This window comes from Camponotus floridanus, unplaced genomic scaffold, assembly GCF_003227725.1.
Source record: "Camponotus floridanus strain SB8 unplaced genomic scaffold, Cflo_v7.5 scaffold25, whole genome shotgun sequence".
NCBI classification, from domain to species: domain Eukaryota; kingdom Metazoa; phylum Arthropoda; class Insecta; order Hymenoptera; family Formicidae; genus Camponotus; species Camponotus floridanus.
Genome location: NW_020229381.1, coordinates 486,251 through 513,669, shown reverse-complemented (window position 1 = coordinate 513,669; position 27,419 = coordinate 486,251). Strand labels below are relative to the sequence as shown.

The window sequence follows — 27,419 nt, the reverse complement described above, 5'->3', positions numbered from 1 at the left end:
ACGGGTTCTTCTCCTCTTTCGTCCCGCAGCAACGGCTCCATCGTCGCAAACCTTCTCGTCCAGATCAGTCCAGATTCCCTTTTCACTCGTCAACGTCTCGTGTTCCAGCCACTCTACGCGGCCAATCAAAACTACGAGCGATGACGTCTCCATTCATGGGGCCCGAAGCTCCGTTTCACGTTGCTCGTTCCCCGTCACTTTTTCTCAAATTCCTTCCTTTTCTCGCCCACTTGTGCCTCGCGCTAATTGATCCTAAGTGGCTCGTGGGGAACTCGTAATCCCCCTTCTTCTCATTCACAATCCGTGACTAGTCGCGCTCGGTTCGAAAAGAAGAGTGATTGTTATGGGAGGAGCGGAAGAAGGGCAAAGAGCCATATACACCTATTAACGCGCGCTCGAAGATAGCTTCGAAATTCATAGCGTGATATCATCGAGTCTGGAGAAACTTTATGAGCTTTAACACTAAACGATGCAAATGAATTTATAAAATCACGAGAGCAGTGCTTACAGAATGTTCGATAGTAGAACGCATTTGTGACGATGTCTTCCTTGTCAGAAATGATTCTTCCATTAAGCCTCGATAAGTGCTATCTCTTAGCGTTGGGTAACTTGCTGTATTTACGAGGAGCATTTAATAAAAGGTAGTACTAGGGTCCACGAAAGAATTGTCTTTCGAAACGAGACTCGAAATTTCGGTTCAAGCGTAAATTAAAAGTAAACGCGAGCCATCGAGAGATTAACTAGCATTTGCATGCGGTATCGCCTTAATTAAAGCAACGTCCCGCGACCGTATTCGTTCTCCTCTCGGCGACGTTACGTTCGGTCGATCGCGCGCGAATTATTGCGCGATAAATCAACTCGAAGGGAGAGGAAAAAGGGTACATTTTCTTTTCTTTTTCCGGAAATAATTTAAACCTCCCGTGAAAAAGAAGCGCAGACATACGCGAGGAAAAGAGAGAAAGCGGAGGACACAGTTTCGTAGCCGAAGGCATCGAAAACCGAGGCCGGTCTCCGACGCTCGCGTGGCGGCGAGCTATCAATTTAATCGCCCGCTGATGAATGGACAGATCGGTTTTCTTAAAGTACCTCTCTGCCATCGCCCTCTTCCTCTCTCTCTCTCTCTCTCTCCCCCATCGTTGTCTCTCCTTTCTTCGCTCCTCTTCGCCTTCATTTCCTTTCTATACATCTCGCGATATATGCGTTCGTTTCTCCTGTCAACTCCTTCGTTATCCGCCGTTTCCTTTGCCGTTCTCTTCGTCACTGTATCACCTCCGCTTTTACATTCCTTTTTCTTCGTCTCCTACTACATCACCGATTCGCTCCCCGCCTTTTCACGCGTAGCTCTTTGTGCATTTTAGCGGTCTTTCTCTTGGGTTTCTTTGCGAAAAGTTTCTCTTTTCTCCGAGAGAACGAAGGCATGTATATTCATTGGTCGCTTTTGCAACATTTCTGCCGGTAGTCATATATCCATGTGCCGTGCCCTTAAATTATGCGCGCAATTACGTGCACTCGGTTCGCGCAAGCATATCGGAGATGTAGATGATGCACTCGGGTAAATGCATCAGGCGTGAAAGCGAAGCTCAGGATTGCCGGATGCGCCGAAGTTTTTTTTCCCGTAGGTGCTAATGACGAAGCAAAGTGCCTGGGTATCAGTAGCCAAAGTGCTCTTGACTCTCGGACAGTGAATTGAGCCGTTTTGAGGGTATCGCGTGACAGGATTGGCTCATGTCACGTAACGCGTTTTGAAAAGCGTCGCGGCTGTCACGTTGATGACGTGCAACCGCGCAGACATCAGGTACGAAATGACTCCTCGTGAAAAGCATATATATCTTCGAGAAGAAAAACGAATCTCTCCAACTTCTTGCGTTGATAAGTTTCAGTTTCTCCTCCAGACGTGAACTTCGTGTTCGTTAAAATAAATTCTCGTTTATTTCACCGCGATTAAATAGAAAAGTGTAGGAAGAAAAGTGAGACAAGTATTTCAAACAACATAGTAGAAAATATTTAAACGATCGTAGCGAATAAGCGTTACGGAAAGGTGATGAGTTGAAATCCACGTTATTAATCTTATTGCCGCGATTTACATGATTGTATCTGACAGCGCTATTCAGCGATTATCGATGTCTGATTCAGGGAGATTAAATTTAAATTCGTCGACCAGTTACGAACGGTAATAAATGCAATAGAGCGATAAACGCGGGTGACGAATAAAATTGGAATTATGATCGCGCGAAGCCGCAGAAATATATATGTAATATCAATCAAAAGCATTGCATCACTTAAAAAATCATTATATATATATATATATATATATATATATATATATATATATGTGTGTAAGTAATATAAAGTAGTATAAAGTATATATATATATATATATATATATATATATATATATTTTGATGAAAATAAAAATATATATAAATATTACTAAATTATATTTTATCGTTATCATTTTAAATTTTAATAATTTTATAAATGAATAAAATACTCCTAAGGAAAAAAATGATAAAGACTGACTTATTCATTTATTTGTTTTCTATATTTTTTGAAAGTGATGCAATATATTTGATCATTATTATAGTACATATACACAAGTATATATGTATGTGTGCTGTCAGGTTCTGGTCGATTAATTTAATTAACAACTCTCTTCGCGACGAGTGATCCTTTAACCGCGATCTCGCGCGAGATAGGGCGATCAGCACGAGACATCTATCCCGTTTTTATTTCATATCAATTAATAATCTCGTACACTTGTCGCGCGATATTTATGTAATACGCTTGAATAAACACGCGTTCTCGCGATTGCATTTCGAAATTTCCACGCGACGATGAAATGTGTGCGAGCGCTTGTCTTTGAAGGAGAAGATTCCGGTTTGTGGCAATCATCGTTTTTACCAATTGTGACGATGTTTTCCTTATAAGAGAAATCCCGACGCGGCGCGCGGTTAATTTCAGAACGTATATACGAGCGTTATGTAAGCACATAATTCGTATGCGATAAAAAAGAAGCAGAGAGCCATTACCGCAGACTTTAAATCTCTTTATTCTCTCTCGTGTCGGAATTAATATCCTACCGTAATTCATCCTCCCTTAGCTGTAACTCGCATAACAACGTGGGTAAACTTTATTGCACCATGGCGTGTTGCGAAGATTCGCCACGATCGACACAGATGTTTCAAAAAACACGCGCCTTCAAAGCGAGGTAAAATAATTAAAGTGTACAGGAATACGCATTTAAAAATATTTAATATCTAAACTTATCCTCAATCTATGATGTCCATTAAATGATTTCACATTTATCTTTTGCTTGTAAAAGTAAACGTTATCTGAATATTTTCCAAGAAATTTAAAAAATTAAAAATAAGATATAAATTTAAATATAAGATACAGAAACTTTTTTCATACGGCTATCTAGACAATTTGTCTCGATAGATTTCTGGAATGTTTATAAAATTCAAGACATACTCATCCATAAATTTAAACTAATTTTATAATATTAATTTAAACTAATTTATAATATTATAATATTAATCATGTAATGGATGTATCTGACTATATATTTATCTCTATACTAACGAAAGTTACATAATCTCATATAAATAAAACTGTCATATGTCATGCGTCGTGCTTACGAGAAGTCGAATATGCCAAACCGAAAATTGAATCTAAGGAAACCAATAAATCACAGATCGCGTAAATTCCGTCAGACGAAAAAAAGAGAAAAAATATATCTGCCGATATCATCTGTAACTCGCGAGAGATGTTCCTCGGACATAAAGGTATCCCCAACACAACGGAGAGAGATGTGCGCGCGTTACGTTTATAAATTTCACTCGCACGCACACGCATAAATCGCGCGCGTAACCCCCTCGGGGTGCGATCAAGGCGCATAAATACGCGCTTACACACACACCCATCTCGGTGCATGAGAGAATAAACGTGCTTGTATTCGCGGAGAAGGAACCGAAGAATGAGCGAACGAGAGAGAGAGCGAGTGCGAATGGAATATGCAGACAGAAGGAGACGAGAGAGGAAAGGCTGAGAGACTGCGTGTTCAAACAAAGGTGAGTCTGCAACCTGCACATAATGCGCTTCTTAGCTCCTCGTGCGCGTTTCGCTACCTTTCTCTCTATTCCCTCCCTCTCCTCTCGCATTCTCCCTCTAACCGCCTCCTCCTCTCGACGTTGATTCTCTTCGTTTTGTCGATGTTATACATCGCGGAGGTTACATCCGGGCGGAATGTCTTGTTGCCAGGTGTACGGGGAGAGATCTACCGCCTTTCCTTCCTCGCTCTATGTTCCCCTTGTACGAGCCGCGGTTTACTTTCGACGACGACATCCTTTTGCGCGAGATCGCCTTGTATAGTCTCTGTTTTTATTCGATTCGGAACAGTATGAACGATATATAATGCAAACGACACTGTAGTCGTAAAATGCAAGCAAAAACATTTCCTATTAAGCCGATTATATATAAATTAGATTCATAATAAAGAGACCGATGCTAAAGAATAACTTTTAAATAGTTATCTGAATTGTCACGATTCTCGGCGTGCTAGAAAAAGTTTGATGTAATTATATTACTATGAAAACTCATTATGTTATAGATGTGAGGATGAATATAAATCGATATACATATTTGATTAAAAACTCTTAATCGTTTATGTAATCACAAATTGAAAAGAAAATTGCCGGTATATTTCACAAATCTGTTCCAGAGCGAACACATTACATGTATGCGAAAGTAATTAATTTATTTCGATATTAATATATGAATCATACATGATTCATATATTAATATCGAAATAAATTAATTGTCGTTCATTCTTGTCCGGATGTACATGATTCTTATTACGATCCGATACAATTGCAGCAACAGAGGTCTCAAGTAATCCACGCTTGTTTGGAAATCGGCAATATATATTGTTTATATATTGTTTATATTCCCGAAGCGCGTGTCGATACCCTTTGAACAGACACCTTTACGTGACTCGCCTGAAAGTTATACAGGGTAGATAGATAATAGGAAGTTGAAGCCTCGTCACATCAACTCTCTCTGCGGAGACCCACGTCGCGGCTACCCGCTAATCGAACAGTAAACCCGGCTTTTATTCGTTTGCGCATTGGCGAGTACATTCGCATGCAAATGCGCACGATGGTAATAAATGGGGAGGGTTGTGGCAGGCGGGCAACGTGCTTCGGTTATACGTCGTAAAGCTCACCGGTGGTATTCGCGATAATTGCGAGATTCTAAGGGTGAGTAATAAAACAAGTCGACGGAAAGAGACAGAGTGAGAAACAATACAGAGAGAAATAGAGAGAGATAGAAAGAAAGCGTCCACCAGTGGGACACACGCGTTGTCCTACGCAGAACTACGCGCGACGACGCGTGAATTTTATGCATGCGGGACTCGTGAGTTTATTAGTATTCGCTCTATTAAATTTAACAATGGCTACTAACTGTACTCGCTAGAGATTGGAAAAAGGAAATAGTTTGTAGCAAAATTGTAAATTTAATAAAACACTTAAAACACAAAGCTTACAAAGCATCAATCATACTAACTTTTTATTTTATTAACGTGACATAGTAGCATTAAAAACAATTTTTACTTGTTATTTTATTATGGAATAATTTAAAAAGTAAAGTTAAAATACATTAATTTTCTCCCTTTCAATACATTAAATTAATATTTACAAGAAAAATAATTGCTTTTTTCTCTCTCATAAAAAGGGAGGAATCGTTCAAAATAATATAAATAAACAATTTTCCATTTGTCCATGTAATAAATTTCAAAGAATCTTTCGATCGAATAGATATGATTTGATAAATGGCGTGTCACGTGATATAAAATAACAAATTCCGCGATACGAGATTGATTAATTCGCGATACCGATGTTTCGTTTCTCATTATCCGTTCTCTTTTGCACATTCTCCTCTTTCGATAATTAATGCAAAATTAGTTTTCCCGTTTCGCTTGTGCTTTCTATTCCGTTTTTCGCAATCTCATTTTTCACGTATGTTTATCGAGTATCCTTGGGGAATGATTTACTCGAAAGTAGTTAAACTTTCAGCACAGTAAGCTTTCCCGCAGATCTTTTCTGAAAATCCAAGACGAACAGTTCCCGCGAGGAAAGTTTATTCTAAGCATCTTATCCGAGTTCTAATTGGACCCGCCTTCCACGTAAACCTTAAACGATTATGTCAAGTTGTACCTTTGATAAGAGACCTCCAAGATTGCTGACTCCATTGCCGAGCACGATAATTGCTCTAATCAGATTAACCAAATCTTTGCCAGCGGCCTTTTTAGCTGGCAAAATTGTGCCTCCTCACGATCTGCAGCAAAATACGCCAATATATTCGCGCTCATGTTTAGTATCATACTAACTTTTCATATTAACTTTGTCAAAAAATCTATTATATGAAAAATTAAGGCTCAATGAGAACAAAAACCATTAATATTGATATGGAAAACATAATTTTATTAACAATCTAATTGCATTATGCATTCATAATTTGCGTTAAAAATCATCTAATTATCGTATTATCGTAATAGTTAATAATAATTACAATACAAGAGTTGTTTAATGTATTATTTTATTATTATTTCTATTCGATCCGACACAATATCCAATAGAAAAATATTATAATGCTCAATATTGGTTAATATTGATGTCGAGAATTATTCTCTTTCAATGTTAGTATTAGTTTAAAATTGAGCCTATTAAAATTTACGAGCACTTCTTTTCCAGACCCTCATCAACTAAAAAAAAAAGAATTACAAAAATTTATTTTTTGAAAAAAAAAACAGGATTTGTGTGTGAGACATAGTACATTTTGTCAAGGAAATCCACAATTGTCAAATTATCTTTCTCGATGATGAAAGTAACAATCGCGTCAACGCTGTTTCCCCCCGGCTGTTAAGTCTGCGCGTAGCGGGATTTAATTTCAATAGGATTTTATGCCGCGGCTTCATTAAAATCCCGGGTAGATCCGATGTTTTAACGCGACACCGGAGCACGAGACGTATGCGGATCTTAAATGCGGCGCGAATGCACCGAAGGCGACGGAGGAGAAAGATTACAAGCAGAGCTACGAAGACTTGTTACACAACGTCGTCCCATGCAAAAGAGAACACGCGAATAAATTAAAAGAAGAAGAGGGAGCAAGAGTGCACTCTCTAGTAACGCGGTAATTAGATACGCTTTTCGCAACCTCTACATTGCTCATTTTTTGTAAATCGGTCTTTGCGAATCCGCTCGATCATCAATGTTGCCTGATAAGAGTCTTTTCTGATTAAATTGAGATTATGAATTAATAGAAATAATATTGTATAATATGTATAAAAAATAATTCTGATTAAATTGAGATTATGAATTAATAGAAATAATATTGTATAATATGTATAAAAAAATAATATCCAAAGAAAATATATACCAACTCTTTCTGCAATAGTTTTTGGAATTATATAAAATTAAAAAAAAAATAACAGTAAAATAAAATTGTAAAGTTTTGTGTTTTAATTTTAAAAAGAGACTAAATTGTTATTTGCTACAAAATTCTTTATTTATCCGCGAAGATGAAGTCATCTATGGAGTGACCGAGTCTTACGTTCGCATGGTAGATTAAGTAACTAAGTGCTGCTAGCAGTCAAACTTATTACAATTTGCTAACAAACTTACGACTTAGCCCGAAACTGGATTATAACTAAATTCCATCGCTCTACATTCTTCCTGGAATAACTGCTGTTACACGTTTAACTTTGAGAAACTAGTTAGCCATCCTGTATGTATATATATGTATAGCATACATAAACACTTGAAACAACTTTGTTTCATTTTGATTTTTTCTTTTGATCGCTGAAATATGGTTAAACTTATGGGTAAATTAAAATTCTATTATTATAATGATTTATTAAAAGATAGAAAATAATTAATAATTAATAATCTACTATAATTGTTTTTCTATTTTTTATATTTTAATAAATCCATTATCCACGATATAATTTTAATAAAATAAAATTTTAATTTAAGCATAATTCGGCAATTAAAAGAAAAAATCAAATGAAACAGAGTTATATGATAATATTTTGATAATATTGAATACAAAAATATTGAAAACGAAATATAGATTATTCCTCCCTAACAATAAGTGAACGCTTTTTAGCGAATAAAAGAGATGCTTATAAATAGAAAAATGAAAAGAGAAAAGGTTGTAAGATGAACTTGCGAAGCACGTTTCTGTAACTTTGCCAGCAAATCCGCTTTCTACTCTCTCTTCCGTCTTCCCGCAAAGACTGACTTACAAATCCACTTGTGATTAGACAAAGCAAACATCACAAAGACCGCGAGAAGAACGAGTGTTCCGAGACAGCAAAAGAGGCGATGAGAGAGGAAGACTGAACGAGATACAAAGAAAAAGGATGGAGAAAAGAGGGAGAGACACTAATAGTGCTGATCCCACCGCAAGCTCCGGGAGGTTTAAGTCCCGGTTAAGTGGCGGGTAATGAATATGCTAACGTGTGCCGAGTATGCAAGGAAAGCTTTGCACTTTGGTATCGAGTTCAAGCACCTATTGCGGTTTGTGCGAGCACGGATATATACACACGTACGTATATGCTGCGCTTATTTCACGAATATCGAGCTTGCGATATTTTCAGCTTAGAAAAGGATTAACGAGAAAATATTAATAATAAATATTTTTTACATATTTCTGTTTAAATAATAATAATCTCTCTCTTCCTTCTGTCTCTTTTTTTAAATATTCTAAAATTATATATTTTTCATTTTAATATAATATTTTTTAATAAATATTTATACATATCTCTTTTATTTTAGAAATAATAATCTTTAAGATATTTAAGTAATTTTTAAAAAATCACGTTTTTGATTTTATTTTTTTTAAGTTTATTTAAAATAATCTTAAATAAACTTAACTAAATATAAATTTGATTTATAATTTTTATGATAAATTTAGTCTTCTATCGCTGTCAATTATCACTAAAGGAAGTACTTATAAAACGATATGAAAACATTTCGAGAAATTCAATTTCACGATATTCGATTAATGCGATATAATGAACTGGCCAAGCACGAGCGTGACACTTCCCTTCTGCGATCGACGAAGCGATACCTCAAGTGTAAAGTCGACAGCGACAACGATATCGATGACGACGACAGCGACTCGTCAATGTCTCCCTTGAACTGAAACTGCTTTTGAGCACGACAACCGAAGCAGGTTTATCGCGCGGTGGAATAATATTGATTAAGTTTTGAGATGAACACCGTCGATATGCTTCATGAACGGATCTAACACGTACGCCGCAAATATCTCACTTAGATGATTCTAAATCGCTCTCGTTGCTCCACAGTCACGATAGATAAATCGTGCGCCAACGGTAACTATTTTTCTTCGATGGAATATCATGTTTATGAATTTATTACATCGAGATAAAAATCGCTAGATCTATCGGACAAGTTAATGCGACGGAAAAGAAGAAATGTTAATAATGTAACAGTGTCAGCTTTAAATGCTTATAGCGCAAAAAAGTGCAATAGATTCATCAATTCGATATAGATTTGTACAGATGCACTTCTCACAATCAAGATCATGTTCCGATTAACAATATCAGATGAGAGATTAAGTATACGACTTACGAAAATATCGCAATTTTTATGCTCACATATTCTCATGTAACAGTAAAATTATTCTACGAAAAAAATTTGTGTTTTTTTTTTATATATTACTCGAAATTAAATTATCATTTTAAAAGGAGGAAACTAATCGGAATTTCGTTTCTTATTTGGAATTCATCATCTGTATCGTTTTTTACATTCGAATTTTTCCTCCCCAATAACAAACGAGCGCGCCCATGCGGAATAAACGCACGAATTACTTTCGGCGATCCAAGTCACCCCTCCGATGGCGAGCAATCTGTCTACAACGACCGAACCGAGACTCAGTCACGTTAGGAATTCGCCATAGCGCCGGCGTGTTAATTTAATACTGCGTGAAATTTCGCTTTGCGCGTCGCACAGATCGAAGTCTTGACAGAGTGGAAGAACCAGGAGGGTGCGTCACGGAGGGTGGGAGCGTCTCGGTGACCGATTCTGTTTGAGAGGCAACCCTTGCCCGAGGGTGCCATCGGGATTAGAGTAAACACGGGGTAAGCCTTTGGGTGCCGGGGATATATACAGTTGAAACGCGTATCGTTCCAGCATGGTCACGCGTACTGTACAAACAGGGGAAGTTTCTAATATACCCGACCACCGTGTATCCAACGATATATCGCTGGTCGCCTATAAAAATTCGCCGAGTAAGATATTGTATTATTCAGACAACCGTATCTCAAATGATTATATTCGGTTGTTAAATTCAGTCAAATGGAGGAGATTGATTTCTAACATTATGCGAGTATCAAAAAATAAATCAATTTTATACACAGGTGTTTTGCGTAATAACACGCATCATTAGAGTTTCATACAAGCATTTAAAATAATGTTAAGATACAAATGTAAAAATAAGGTTTAATAGAGAGAAAGAGAGAGAGAGGGTGTGTATGTGTAAATCAATAATAGCATAATATAGAACAGAGAAGGGTCACGGCTGTGCTCAATCGAATATCGTTTCTGACAGCGCCAAATGTTATTTTTGTCAGGCATACGATAGATTTCTGTGCCACGCAACGACACGAAGGTCGCGTATAAAAGTGGCTTGTAGCAATATATACCCTTCGCGCGAGGAATAATTGTCCATGACTGTTCTCGCAACCTACGTCCACGCGAACAGTGGGACGTTGTGATAGTGCGATCGTTAGTGAGCCGTGAAATTACGACGCCATCGGACGTTTCTACTACCGATGCAATACATTACCATATATATCTCACGAAGCCGCAAAAGATTTTCATTTTACGCCGAGTGAACAGTTGACAGTGGATAGAAGACAGCAGCAAAATTAGTATTATTTAAAAAGTTTTATAATCAGATCAATATTTGCTTGTATATCTTTTAAAGATTTTTTTCTACGATATTCTTTTCCAATCTCGTATTACATGCCTTCTTAGATAGCAGTGAAATTAATAGCAGTGAAATTAATGCAAAGCGGAACAAAAATATTTGATAAAATTGATGCTAAAAATATAATCTTAAATAACAAAAAATTATACGACTGCCCACAGGGTTTCTTGCAGCGATATTAATTAGACTCTGAATAAATTCTCTATATAGTATATAGTATAGCGAGAAAAGAAATTCCTATGACAAATCTACGTAGGAAGTAAGGGGAAGAGTTGTAGACCAGATGAGAAACAGAAATAAAAGAAAACTAAAACAGAGACAGCGATCGAATAAAGAGAAGGAGAAACCATAGGAGTGATCGTGTTTCACCTGCGATATTTATCTTACACAGGAAAACATAGAATATAATTCTAAGATCCCCAAAACGATTTGAAACAAAAGATTCGCCATATGCTAATCAGTTGTTAAGACACATGATGTGTACAAGCGTTGGAACAACGCTGATCATAATCTTCAGAAAAAGGATATTAATATTCAAATGATAAGAAGAATTAACTGTGGATTGTATGAGATTATAATTCATTATAAAATAAATTCTTTAAGTTCATATAAAAAATATAGAATTTATTAAGAATTTCCTACAATTATTTAATAATTTGATCAGATTATATATCGTTACAATTTGTTTACATCACCTCAGAAAATAAGATAAATTAAGAAGAGAAAATATAATAATTTTATATAATAATTTTAAGCAAACACATAATAAAAAGACAACACATGATAGACTAAATAAATTCTATAAAAACAGATTAAGGCTTATAAAAACAAATTATCTGCAATACGTAACACAAAGCGTTCAAAAACGATAAGCAATAAATCACTATCTATAGTAATTTAGAATCTGCGTCACACGTATAAAGTGTAGCTTCTAAGAAAGTGCTGACTTTACCCCTTGGGACGAGTCAAAGTAGAGAAGCTTATGGTCGGGACAAGTGATAGACGCTGCGGAGCGGACAAGTAAAACGGAAAAGGAGTGAAAACGAGATAGGGGAAATCGAGAGGAGAGGATCAAGGAACTCTCCATTCGTCACCGTGGAAATCTCGAAACGTGTAGCGCTGTTCTGACCTGACGGTACGTCGACAGGAGGCCGTATTTTCCCGCGGAAATGTCGAGCACGAGATTTGGGAGAGTTTGCGAGGGAGAGTGTGAGTGGGGTCAGACGGCAGGACTGATTTGGAGTTCACTAACCGTGAAAACATTGCCATCACCGAGAGAAATTCCGAGTGCAATGGTAGAACGAGAAATTGCAGAAATGTACATTTTTCGCGTGTTTCAGCTTGCAATAACATGAAGATTGAGAAAGTGTTGAGAAAAAGAAGAGCACGCGAATATCTTAATGACATAAAACGAGCAGAATATCATCGTTATCTCTGAACGCTTCCAATGCATGGCTCTTGGCAAATATTACTATTCTATCTATCCAATTTTACGAGATTCGATGTAGAAACTGAGTAAAGTTTATAAACATTTATAGCAGCAATTTCGCCTCTCGATCTTATTCAATTTGATACGATGTATAATGTAAACAGCTTTTATTTATATAACAAATAATGTGCTCCGGATATATTGCTCGCACTTATCGTTCAGATATGTTCCTTTACACGCAAGCAAGTTGAGTCGTTTCATTAGCATGCGATTAGACTTATTATTTAATGTCGCGAAAATAGCTTACCAAGAGCGATAATATTGAGTCACGACTATCTAAATGAGCCGGTGGGTGGTGTGACATGCAAATACGATCGCTCGTACTACTTAACGCAATGTTAAATTTCAATTTATTTAGTAGGTGCGGTTATTTAATCGTTGCTTTTCCTTCGGAAAGATCTTATCTCTCTCTCTTCTTGGCGCCATATTAATCATCATATAATAACGTCGCGATTCCTTACATTGAAAATCAGGAATTAGATCAAGTTAACTTTTTAAAATCATCGATAGATCCAATATCTTAAATTTTAAATTATTACACATTCGAAAACTTTTAAATTATCACACATTAAAAGTTGTTCTGTAAATAATGCTCAAGTATCTTTATAAATAATATAGGGTATTTTTCTATCAATTTTATGACACATTTGCTTGTGTCGTATCCAACGAACCAACATCGAATTATTCTGCCGACTAATTAATTTCAAAATTTGTTATTGTTACGGAAGAAGGAACAATCTCATATTTGGAACGCGATTAAAGCTCAAACTTAAATTACGCATCAAAATGAAATTACACTGGCCCGTCCCACACGATCTAACACCGATGGCGATGGCCTTCTCCCTTTCCCTTCCCCTCGTCCCGAGAATTAATTTATGAAACTTACGCCGGTCTTGAGACGAGTTTAAATCTTCTTTCCACGGCGGGCGTTCGCGGTGAATGTCGTGTCTCGTTGTTATCTTAACGGCTGCCATGGCTGCTAACGAGAATACAGGCTGTTCGTTATCTCGGCAGCAAGAGCACGCGCAGACCCTCGGCACGATACTTGAGTTTTATAATATTGCAGCCAGAAACACTATGAGAGCACGAGGTGGGTCCGACCAGCCATTAACATTTTAGAATTTAACCCAGTTAATTATAAGGCAGCAGAAATTCAAATATTACATACTTTCACATCGTAACTTGATTAAATTTTTTATTTTTATTATTACATTTATTTCTTGACACACAATTCGCTCATTCAATGATATAACATTTTGAAATGATGCAAATATGTCATCCCTAATACAGGAAAAATACGATTCGCAGTCAACAATAAAGTAACAATTAGTATATATAATTTTAAAAAGAAAATAATTCTTTTTCGCAGCTTTACAAGTGTATTTGAAAGGGTCATAAAATGTTTCACGACACCGGAATTGTGTCTGACACCTTTGAACGACGTGGTAGTCTCAAGTAAAATTTTTACTGCTTTAACGCTCGTGTATCTCTCCTTTACAACTGGCCCTCGCGGTAAGCATAAATGCCGGTCAACACATTAAAAACGTGCCAGACCGCAAAGAGTTAATTAACCTCGCGACTCTACGCGACAAGTTGAGTCTCCGTTTGAGAATATGCGCGAGCCTTCCGGTGACATACATAGTTAATCACGCGAAACTCCTTCACCGAGTATTAACTAATGTCTGCAACCATCAAAATTCTCGCGGAAAATCCGTAAAGAAGCGCAGTGCGAAGAGTTCCGCGCAGGAGCAACATCATGCGACTTATTGAGGATAGCATATTATATAATACAATCTTCCGTTGCGTTTCAAGGGAACGGTTTTAGAAGATGACGTTGAAAAATCGCGATATAAACAGGCTGCGGAATTACTGTCCGAACCGAAAAGAAGGAGTAATTCGCCAAGAATTTTTAAAGGTCGTTCTTTTGAAAGGCTCGCGCGTTTGGGACAGATTCCTGATTTATGACGGCATTATGGTTACAGCTGGTATTCTTACATCGTGGCTTAACCGACAAGCATATAGCCCACCATATAGTTATGAACGACCTATACACGGGATGCACTATGCTCTCGGATGCTCACTTATGTGCGATGCTGTGTTCACGATGCGCGTTCACGTGCTTTCTCACATCGGGAGATCGTTATCCCCGCGGCGGTCCGAGTAGGCCTAGACAAACGTACATAAATTGAATGCACCGAGATTAGGGGGTTACTCAGCTGGCAACCACTTTGTAATAGTACCGCGAAGGAAGGAGACGAATGGTAATGGTCTAACACTCTCTCGATAGCGTTGCGCGGTTTGGAAGAAACCGATTTGATTTTCGATCGGAGAAGAGCCGCCTGTCGTTTCCTAGTTTTCTCTCTTCGCCGTCGATCACTGTCGCTCATTCCTGATTAAATCACTCGCGCCAATCTTCGAGTGCGCGCGTGAGTATTAAAAGTCGTTAAAGAGCGTTGAAACAAAAAAATTTCGATAATATATATTTAAATAATATATTTATAATATATTTATATATACAATATATTTAATAATTATTATAAATATATATGTAATAATTTATTTATATAATATATTTGTATTTAAATATTTTTATACATTTATATATTGAATAATATATTTAAATAGAAGATAATATATATATTTATATTTCTCTAAATTCTAAATAATAAACGTGCCTAAGAATGTCATCATTGAAATAAATTGACATAAAAAAAATGAAAATTATTTGCGCCCTCCTCTTGCGGAAAGGATACTGAAGATTCTTAATTATCTTTTTCGCGCGTAGACTCAAAAGCGGATTGTTTTGCGAGATGAAGAAAACACTCGCAAGATCCTGTAATTAGCCCGACGAATGCATCGCGGTAGTACTTGTCTCTCGATGAAACGTTAGAAATCCCCACGTACGTTGATCGTTGTCTAATAATGCGACACGAGGCGACGTGGTTCCGACAAGTTCGACGGTGTCGTCGGTTGCGTAATTAAGCGTATGCGAGTACGCGAGTAATCGCACGGGGTTACGTCGGCGCGCATAATTGCTCGGCGCGTCGTCGAGTGTGTCTTTGTTGGATTTACATGTAATTGCAGGTCGGGGGCACTTACGTTTGCAGGCCTTGCGATGCGTGATCGGTCTGGCCGGGTCCCTGTAGTAACCTTCGCGACAGTAATGACAGTGCCTTCCTGCCGTAAAATGCCGGCATTGCAGACAAACGCCTCCGCTGACACGGCCCGACAGCTTGTACAGCTCCATGTTGAATCTGCACTTTCTCGCGTGGAGGTTGCAGTTGCACACTGAAACAGGTAACGCGAGTAATTTTAGTCAGCGAGCGACACGAGACGCGCCATTATTTTATGACTCTACCGTTTTCTTCAATTCCTCCTCTTTCTCTTTTTCTTTCTCTGTCTGGCATGCGCGCGATTTCTTTCCCCCCTGCAATCCTACATTAATTGTCCGGTATTATCGTCATTAGAATGACGTAATCGTAATTAGAGTTTGACGTGGCCGTACAATTATTTTGAGAAAAGGAATCTCCTCCATTATGTTCAACCTACGTGTTGCGTGCGAAAATAATAATAATGTTGAAGTACAAATCTTTTTCTTAAAGTGAGTTAGTACGTATTATATTTTTTGTACTTTTCACATGACAGTTTCTTAAGTATACCGAGAAAATACAATCTTTGCAAGATCTTACATCTACAAAGTTTTACGCGAATAATTAAGATAATTTCATTTTAAATATGTGGTTTACATGGAATGTATAAAATACACTTTCAATCAAGATTAGAAAGATATTTATGCATATTATTTTCCATGAAAATATATATATATATGTATATATATATATATAAGAAAAAAAAAATATATATATATATATATATATATATATATATATATATATATATAAGACGCCAATTTAAAGACTTTTAGTTTAAAAGATGCATTTCTTTCCCAAAATTTGTGGAGAAAGAAAGAGAGAAAAAATGGTTTTAAAAATTTATTTATCTCTCGAAGTGATTAATTTCAGTTAGTCTCACAAATAAAAACTTATTTGTACAAGTACGTATGATTATCTGGATAGATCGTCTGTTATAATTGCATATAAATAAACGCATGCAAATCGATTAATAAGCTATGTACTCGATTAAATCACAAACAACGTTCTTTCAAGTTCAGAAAGGGATAATTCCACCAACGGAATCTGTCGTATGCCTTAAATGCCATCTATCCTACTTTAATTACGCATTGCTGCAAGGTAATAAACGTTACCGCCTAGCACAAGTGCGACGCCCATACATATTATCTCGGTAACTGCGGGTAGACATTTCAGGTATTCCTGCGATTGAAGCATCGAACATCGTGGCGCGCAGCCACAGCTCGTTAATATTACGGAGTTTCATGAAACAACGAAGCGTGCCGGGGCTCCTTCCCTACTTATCGCGATAATTAGTCCCGCGTTTATTCATCCGACCCATGGAAGGAACGCGTCTCGAGGGGATCGTCTTCGCTATCGAACCACGGTCCTCGACTTCTCTCGTTGTGCCCGATCCTTTTCGCCTTGAGTTGCCAACCTGATCCAACAAGGCAGTTTCGATGATTCGTAATTTGTAAGATTTAAAACTTTGACCTAAAATTTCAGAAATTGTGATTTTTTTCAAAATTCAGTTTCAAATCTTTTAAATTATTGATTTTGTGACAAATTCATCAAATTGTATTCGTAAAAAAAATTTGACAAATTAAAAAAATTTTTTTGTATATATCTCTGAAATAGCTCAATCGAATTTTGAATTTATTTTTTATTCTGGATAAAAATAGTTTCACAGTATGTTTCATATTTGCTAAAATCGTTTTTTATATGTGACAACAAGGCACATATTTTTTATATGTGGCACGTTTTTTATGTGACAACAAGTTACATATTTATATGTGTATGTATGAAGATTGAACTTTCTATATTTTCAAATATTTTTGCTGTTTGAACTTAAATGAAATTCGAAAGAGAAAGCTCGATAAATTTTTATTTTTATATGGAAAAATATAGTTGTGTAACTGATTAATCTGCCAATCTCTATCTGTCAATCTACCAAAATAGTTTTCATATCAAGAAGAATTTACAGATTTAATTAAATATCAAAGTCCGCACTATGGAGTTATATTATTGGTTATATAAGTTAATGATTCTATAAAGAATGTTCAAACTTCATATTGTGAGTAAAGATAATACTTGCGAAATTAAAAGTTTTGGAATATAGCATCTATAGTTCTCTTCGTGTTACAAGGATTAAGTGTTTTTAGCTCATGAATCTTGTTGTGTGTATATATATATATATATATATATATATATATATATATATATGTATATAAAAAGTTTCTTTTAACTTTTTTTTTAAGTTAGTTTATTAGCACAAAAAAGATAATATAAATGAATAGGGGATTTCTTATTGGTTAGATAATAAATTACACAAAGGTATTCTCGAGAATATAATTACGTTCAAGAAAGGCAATATAACACAATTATGAGGATACATATCCTCTAACTTTACATCGTCAACTTATTTCTTATTTTTTATTAAATAATTCTCATCAAATTCATACTTCTGTAATTGTATAACGAGTATTTCAATAAATAATGTAATGAAATTTGTCATACATCTTGTTTTATTTATTGAAATGCTTTTGTAATTTTAATATATTTTCAATTCTCAACCAATTTATCGAAACGAATTTATTAATATTATTGACATCGATAATTTTTCTTTCGACTCATCATTGAATTCTCGCGCATTGAATTCTCGAGATGCTGAGGGGAGCATTCCGGCAAGAATCGTGCCGTAACTTCCTTTACTCCGAGCATCGACCGGCCTATATCACAATGTCCTGAAAGTATAACGGAATAATTGAAAATGCGCAGAAGGGGAACACGCGATATAGATACCGGGCGATGAAATCAACGTGGGGAATTTGCAGTTTTAACGATCCACCCTTCGCGCGTTCGTAGACTCTCTCTCGACCCAATAATCCCGCGTGTCTTGAATTGCGAGAAGCGTGCCTTATTTTCTGCTCGCGACATTCATTACCGCGACCCTTCTTTTTTTTCGCCATTCGGTGCGCTCTTTGTCTTCCTTCTCACTCGCTCGGATGCTGACGTCGCTGTATTCTGCTTGAGAGAGTTGCTGTCGTGATTTATGCGCACAAATTAGTGCGCTTTAATCGATTAACCGAGAGCATGAGGGGGAAAGGAAAAAGGTTTTACTTTCATTTGAAATCGCAAATTTATAATTAAAGTTGAACTATATTAATGGATTGGAAAATAAAAACGTCAAGATTTATTCAAAATTAGAATAAAAAAAAATATAATTAAGAAATGATAGTATTTTGAGACATTTTTTATCTTTAAACTCATTAATTACTCATTAATAAATTGTGACAAAATAGCAATATACATATTTTCGAAATATGAAATAACGCTTAAAAATCTGTATAATGTGCTCTTTAAACGTTTATATGTAGCACTATCTTTCAACCACTTTATCTAAAATCATTCTTATCAAGTGAAAAATCCTCTTAAAGTAAGTTGTTATCGCTTAAGAATTTCGTTGAGCAAACGACTGAAACACAAGATACAAGCGAGCTATTGTTTCCGGACAAATCATCAGGAGCGGATGCTCGTTTCTTTCAATTGTGATCCAATTTACAATCTTATGTTATAGTCTTTCTATATATTCTCGTTATCAGAGTTTGTTTCTCTACGGAAATGAAATATAGGAGACTGATGTGTTTTTAAGTCTTTCTTTCAATCGCACTTATATATTTTTCAAAACTCTTGTTTCTGAAGTGTTCATTCTTTCAAACTTTTCAAACGTATTGTTATGTTTTCAATATGATTCTATCTTTATATAAAAAAACTCTTTACAAAATACATAATTGCCTTTCGATTATTTATAATAATATCAATTAATTAAATATTGTTTCTCAAATATAATTATGTTAAGAGCTATATACTCGAGTTTATTAAGCTCAAGATCAATAGCATTTTCTTAATGCTTTCATTAGCGAGCTAGCGGAAATTTCTGATGATTTATGGTAATTCAACTTGTACCAAGCGCAAGATTTGATCGATGGATAAGAATGTTGTTGAATTCGAGATGGCCGCTATGTATCGAGGAGGGGGAGGGGTCGATCGGATAACCTTCCGATAGTTAATAACCACGCTCAGCCACCGTATGAAATTCTACGATCGGTTCCTGTTATTAAGCCGTAGTTAGCCCACGTCAGTGCCTGGAGTTGTTTTCGTAAAGATGATCGCCGCAATTAACGATCAATCGAAGTATCGACGAGTCCTCCGGCGTTTACCGCCGGCACTTGAGGACGAATTAGAGTAGTTCTGAACCTATAGGCTGCCGATATTAATTAACTCTGACTGAATCTCGTGACTTATAATAATCCTACGTAACTTGATTTTTACATTTCTTACATAAATCAATATAATCGCAAGAAAATAAAGTGTTACTAAAGCAAACACTGAAACTCTAAACCTATCTCAAATAAATTAACCCTTTGCTGGATATGCTATGATTAAAATGAAAATTTAGTAGCATTTTTTATTTCTCAGATAGCAAAGAAGAAGTTGATTATTATATATGAAGTTGATTTTTTAAAAGATTCTATTTTCCCATAAAACACATATATGTAGATATATAATATGTATATATTATATTTAAAAAATTTTTATTACACTTTTATTTAAATGAATATTTCTGAAAAGAATAAAATTAGTAGAATATGTAAGAAAAAACCACTTTTTAAAAAAATTTCTAAAAAAATTTATTATTGTTTAAAAAATTTTCTTTTTAATGTTTCAAAAGTTTTAACTTTACATAACTTTTTACAATGTAAACAAGATGATAAGGTATTTTTTAACCAATTTGCCAGCAAAATTTTATTCAAGCAATGACAACAAGATATCAAACTGGCATGTTATTTTGCTAGATTCCATTTAGATTTTTGATATTTTTCAATCTTTCTTCTATCGCGCATATGTTGTTTTAGTTTCAGTTCTCTGAAATTTTGCAATATTTTGTTCCAACGAGAAAAGATTCTGTTTTCCGAATTTTATCCGAAAAGAAAACGAGACCAATTGCAAGGGATGATCTGCCTCTTGTTTCGAAAAAGAACAAATATCGCGGAATGCGAATAGATGTCTGATCTGACTTTTATCACGCATACCTTGATTATTTCGTTTCATTTCGAACATCGGACATTTTTAATTTTCGACATTTTCTCGTATAATTTTAATAAAAGAATATAACTTTCTTTAATTAAATTAAGTTGATCAGATAATTTTTTCTATACTTCTCATTATTTCGATTAATTAAAATAATATGTAATTTCATTATTTGAATACAAAGAGTTTAGTCGCTTCTTGAAAAATAAACCGCTTCCTTAAGATAATTCGCTCGAGCGTCAATAAATAATCTTTTGTGATGATTTTCGTCTCAAAATCGAGGCTGGTTATACACGATTTCTTCGAAAAATGTTTCGAACCTATATTTGCGGTTAGACGAACACGCCTGCGGGATTGGTCTAATATAATAAAGAGAAAATTGCTGCTCCGCTTTTTCACGTCGAAATTGATTTAGTACCTAATAGAAAATAAAAAGAAATATAATCTAAGTATATCTGCGCGCATTCTCCTTATAAAATATTACAAAAGAAAAACAATAATTCAATTTTTCCTTCATAAACACTTGATTCTTCTTCGATTCGGCGTTAAAAATAGAACTATAAATCTGTATAAATTATATCGTACGTATTAATTATAGTAATAAAAATTTTATTTCGTAAATTAATTTCTTTTCAAATTTTATTAATTTAATTGTATAAATTAATTTCTTTTTAAATTTTATTAATTTAATTGTATAAATTAATTTCTTTTAGATATGCTGGATTCTTTTGCTCTCTGAAGCTGCGAAGAACGAGTAGAAAGATACCGAGTAGCAAACTACTGAAAGCGCTCGGCACACTTTTCTTGGCTCCTTTTTCTCATCTCGCAACGGGAAGAATTCCAGCGCCGCAAGCGAACGGTCGATTCATACACCTTGAGCGCATCGCCAACACATTCAGGTATGCTAGGCCCTTTTATTAGTACAGTGCGCGGTATCTACGTGCTTGGAATTCCTTTCTAAAATCTTGAAATGTAATGAAAAGCGTACGTTTAAGTAATTGAGAATGATCGACACGATTTCTCTTGATGTCTACATTGGAATATCTCGATTGCATTCATATTCATATTTTTCTTGGTTATGAAATTAAATAAAAAAACTTAATAAATCGTCACGTTCAAATAAATACATGATAAAATTCAGTATTTTAATATAATAAACAACTCACATTATAAGATGATACAGGGGGAAAATCATATCGAAGAAAGTAAAGAGCGAGAATAAGGAGCGAACTGAAGGTGACGTAAAAGTACATCATCGTCCAAGTTGAAATTTATCGTGCGAGTGTCACCGCGTAATCGTTACGAGATGGATTTTAATTTAAGTCCCACTTAAACTTTAAATGGAGTCGCCGCAGCGGTCTGGGCGTCTCGGCGGTACCTCCTCCCCGTAATGCTACGTAAAGCCGTAATTGCATCCTGTCGTGCCGAGGACCCTTTTATCCCGTCATTTGCGGTCGGAACCCACGCTGGTCCCGAACCATAGATAACGCAGGCTCTACGATTACCGCGCGCCGCGCGTTCAAGAAGTTATCCCGCGCCTACAGGTGCTCCATCTCAGTTTCCGTCCGCTCCGACCTCTCCCCCTTCCCCCCTCTCTCGCGGATTACTCCCGGTAATCACGCGAATCGGCCTTGCCAGATGCGCGATAATTATCGCATCAGCCCGATAAGTTTATTACAAAATTGCAGCGCTCGACCGCGGAACAGATGTGAGCGCGCGAGTTAAGTCTATAGGCATATTTCAATCGTTATCCCAAGGAAGTAGTTTTCACGCGAACGCGCGTTATATTTTTATACTTGAAACCTTCCGATTAAAACTTATTTTAGGATATTCAGGAATCACGTAATCGTCGATCGATCGACCAAAAAGATATCGAGATTTTTAATGGGACATCTTGATGATTAATAAGCATTATTAGGTGTGTATTTTATATAATAGCGAATATGGAAAAGCTCCATATAACAGTAATATATTATATAAAGGTATTATTTTTTCTCTAATTCAATAACTAACTTTCTGCCACGATTAAATTTTTCACGCAACGCTTATTTAACGAATTATTCTGGATTAGTTTGATTTTTATTTAATAGCGAGAAAATGTAAGGAAAGGAGAATTCTACAACTTTCTTTTTGAGTACACTCCGGCGGAATTCTGAAGCGCTCATCTCGTGAAAGTCTCACTCGTCTAACAGACACGACTCTTCAACTGATTTACATCAGAATAGCTAAGCGTGAAATATGCGCGATGGGTCTCGCCCGCGGTAACATCGACGGAACTTAATACTTATTCGCCTGTTCCGCGAGAATTCTGTACAGCCGTAACTAAATAATGACAGCATCGACTATGCAATAAGTTACCGTATACGACTCCGTTATGCGTTCTTAAATGCGTGTCGGCGGATGCGTTTCCCAATGCTGTCGTAAAAGCGCGCGCGTCTCCCGTCAATCGAGGGCTTCGATTATTCCTCGCGGGCGCGATCGTTAACGAGGCATTTATTGCGCGCGGGAATAAAAAGCGTCGCGGCCTCGTCGGGGCCATTAAGGCCGAACGGGGGAATAGACGCTTTACCGATCCGAACAAACGAGCGAGTCGAATTCCCTCGCTTCATCGACGTCGATCCGACGTGGCCCTACCTTTCTTTACGAAGGTAGAAAACCGGTAGCCGTCGTCGCCTCCCGCCCCCTCTTCCCTTCGGTTTAGGAAAAAATTCCACGTAGCGCCGCTTAATGAACCGATTTTAATTTTGAGCGGCGCGACGCCCACGGAATAATTAATTAAGAGCGCCCTCGCTCCTTTTCCACCCTCTTCGTCACGGGGCCTTTTTCCCAGGGAACATCGCGCTGCACAAAAAAGGGACGGAGAAGGAGAGAGAAAGAGCGAGGAGAGGGTAAAGAAGACGCCTCCTTGGATTGAGCGACTTTGTCACAACTGTGGGAAATTTGTGGACACAAATTGAGCTGGTCGAGAAGGCGCGCTTAATTTATCTCGTTTTCGCGCGATCATGCAAATTAGCACGCTGTCATGCTGTTTTGTCGCTCGAAACGACACCAAGATTGATTTGTCGCCGGGACGTGCCGGGAATAAAATACTTGGAATATTATTATGTAATTTTCACGGTGCGCACAGGATATTTGTGATTTGTGAGAAAACAATTTTGATTAACACGACAAGAGAAATCACGAACATAATTGAGGAAATTGAATTTAATATTGTTTATGCATATGTGAGATGTGCAATATAAGCAAAATCAGTTGTGAATTATATATCGTTTCATATTCTTTGATCAGTTTGACATTTTGATTTTTATTTAATGAAAATTCAATCGTTGATTAATAAAATTTTTGTAAAATATCTTAAAGTACAAAATTAGACAACTTAAAAAAACTCAAAAAATAAATTATATTTATAAAAGTATTGTATATATTTTAAAAGGCTTACGATATAATCGAAAATAAAAAACAACAATACATGTTTTCTCCATTAGGTCGTCATATGGACAATAACGATTGTCCCTCCTCGAGTGCGTACATAATTCAATCATTCCTTTTATTGATCCTTTTGCCCGAGCTATTGTGCGTTCGGGTAACGGCTGTCGCTAATTAATATCCGTTTAAGAGGACCTCCGCCACGTCGGCTCGGGTTCCTTATGTGTGTGTATGCGTGTATAAGCTATCTCCTCCGCGAATAACACGATCAAAGAGGGAGGACGATCGCTGTTATTAATACACAGTGTGTGCGAGTCGCCTTCGATCGAAAGTCTCGGCGATTCGCAAAGAATGGTCCGCCGACGAACGAGCATAAGGAACACCTGTACTGAAATTACGAGCTAATTTTCGTGCCACGAACGGATACATCGACGCGATTATCGTAATCGCGCTTCTCGTACCATCACTTCCGGGTGGTCGCCGGATTTGTCCGGTTCGCGCATGACCCTCGCCGTGATCTTTCGTATGTTTCAGAATAAAATCTGTAAAATTCTCACGAGATTGCTCGATCGAAGCATCGTCGCATGTTCATCTAAATACATTAGTCTGCATGTTGCATTTGATTGGAGAATTTTATCGATAAATTTTTCTATACAAGTTTCTTGAACAATAATCTTGTGTTGTATGTGTGTAAAAAATTTGCATTGTGAATTTTGTTGCATTCTCTTGCGAATTTTTAATTCTTAGCTCTAAATGTTTAATTCAATAGTCAAATTAACAGAAAAGTAATTTGTTTGAAATTTTATGCCAAAGATTCCAATTTTTTTATTTCACAAATTCATTTTCTTAATACACTTTTTAAATATAATTTTTACACTTTCGACAATTACACGAATGCTGGACATGGAGAAAACTGCACCTCTGTGCCTCTCTATCATCTCTTTAGAACAATGCAGCACTTGACTTCCGATACTCGTGCATTCGGTGCTTCGACTCTAAGCGCAAGCTAAATGTCGAAGGTCACAATTCTCATTGCGAGACGCGTCACATGAGGGGAACGCGGTTCCGAAGCGGGTAATTTCATCGTGGGCGATGCGCACTCAGCTTCTCCGAAGATGGATCCGTGGGTCGCTTTTAGCGGACTAAACGCGCGCCTCTTCAATTACCGAGCCATCTTCGAGATCTTATACGATGCCGTGTAATGAGGTCCATTGTACAGGCTGCGAGATGCGTCCGTCGCGTGTGTTTTACGTTATCACGAGATTCGCCTCGCCTCGCCTCACCTCACCTCGTGCACTTAGGAGGGACAGACTTAAATGGATTACTCTATGCGCCTTCGTATCTCTCACCTTCTCGTCGACCGTAGAGACGAGCTGGATAGCGTGCGCGCCGCGAAGCCTAATTCGATTTCGACGTGGATGCGTGCCACCGCGTGTCGCACTTTCGACACACTTACGTGCGCATTATGTACGAGAGAGCACGTACGAGAGCGGATCTTCGCGAGGCTAATTGATCTAGTTACATCCTCCCTGTCTGAGGTAATAATGACGCGGCTAATGAAGCGAGGCGAGGGCACGCCTCGACTTCGCTTCGCTGAAACATCCACATTTCTCTCCTTGTTACAAGAATGTACATAACGATTACCGTCACGGAGTAAAAAATATATACGGGATAAATAGAGAAGGAGTAATTTAATTTTTTTGACATTCTTGACGAGTATTTACGTTGCTTTCCATTTTGTTAAAAATGACCCAAAAATAGATTTGTCACGATAAAAATAATTTTTGGTAAATGTTTACTTTACGTCACACAGCTCGAAAAATTTTTATTTTCAGATATGTTGTAGATGACACATTCCTAAGTAATACACCGTTTGAATTTTGTGGCTCTCTCTTCGTTTCTGAGATATGTAATTTTGAAGTTTCATACTTACTTGTATTATCTTTTTATTTTCTAAATATGTTTATATTTTTGTGTTTATATTTTCCGAAGTCATCTTTCTGAATAACTTTCAGAAGGTTTTAGCCGCTTATTGTTATTTATTAAATAGTTATTAACAGAAAAAATTTCAAGAATAGAATATAATTTTACATCATGTATGTTTAAGAAGAAATATAGGCACACACACACACACACACACACATGCACACACGCGCGCGCGTAAGGGACACATTGTGAAGAGTTCAATCACAATGGATATATGCTGTAAGTTGTAAAGCGAGGTCCATCTTAACAAAGGCCTTTGGCCTCTCTCGCAACCATCCACCCCGCCGGTAGTTAATTGTGTGTGTGTGTGTGTGTGTGTGCGTGTGTGTACACATACATTTGTGATATTTTTTAATTGTATTAAATTGTATTAAATTCTTAGTGACATGGAAGTCACAACGAGCAAACGTAAACAAAAAAATATAAACACACAACGAAAATATAATATCAAACAGTGTTGAGCAAATATAAACAAAAAATGTGAACAAATAAATAGGACATAACGAAAAAATGACATGAAAGTATGAAAATTCAAAATTGCATATCTCAGGAACGAAGAGAGAGCGCCACAAAATTCAAACGGTGTATTACTTAAAAATGTATCCTCTACAACATATATGAAAATAAAAATTTTTCGAGCTGTGTGACATAAAATAAACATTTAGCTAATTTTTTTTTAAATATACAGTAGATTAATTTTTTTTTACGAATTTTGTTTTCACGCGCATTCGATATATTTACTCTCTCTTATCCATCGGAATAAATTACTCGTATAAATTGAAGAGAGTTTCAACAGCATGCAAAGTAAACGATGCTTTTTTCAGAAGAATCTTAACAAAATAGGCCAACTTTCACAAATCCCCTATTTATTTCCAGATAAAATATCTACATCTTGACTTGTTAACCGTTAAAGAAGATGCTGTTTCCGCTGATTTAAGACGGTCGTATTATTCTCGAGACGAAGGATCGAGATTAACGATCGATCTGCGGGCCGCAGATTATATACCGTACTTTTTATACCGTTCGTTTCCCTTCTTCTTTTTCTCAGGATGCGGGATGTCAACTTATAAATTACGACGTGTTGCACAGTTTGTATCGTTTACGGTTTCGATATAAGCGTGTGATTTCTATCGCGCCACGTTTTACGCTGATTTCGAGAGAGACGAGTCGTATCGGAGTAAATCTGCCGTTTTTATTATATTCTCGTTGAAACGAAGCCAAAGTGCGTCCGAGCAACAAATTACTGCTAATTTACCGCGAGGATTTTCAAGTTTGCAATATGT

At 36.6% G+C, this 27,419-nt stretch overlaps 1 protein-coding gene across 1 annotated transcript in view; it reads right to left on the bottom strand.

Annotated features, from left to right (window-relative positions):
* LOC105249785 (netrin-1) overlaps positions 1-27,419 on the bottom strand; it is a 175,717-nt gene that overhangs the window by 74,677 nt on the left and 73,621 nt on the right. Inside the window, exon 2 of the mRNA XM_011255518.3 lies at positions 15,605-15,793. Coding sequence (XP_011253820.2) covers positions 15,605-15,793 — 189 coding nt within the window. The remainder of the gene's footprint in view (positions 1-15,604; positions 15,794-27,419) is intronic.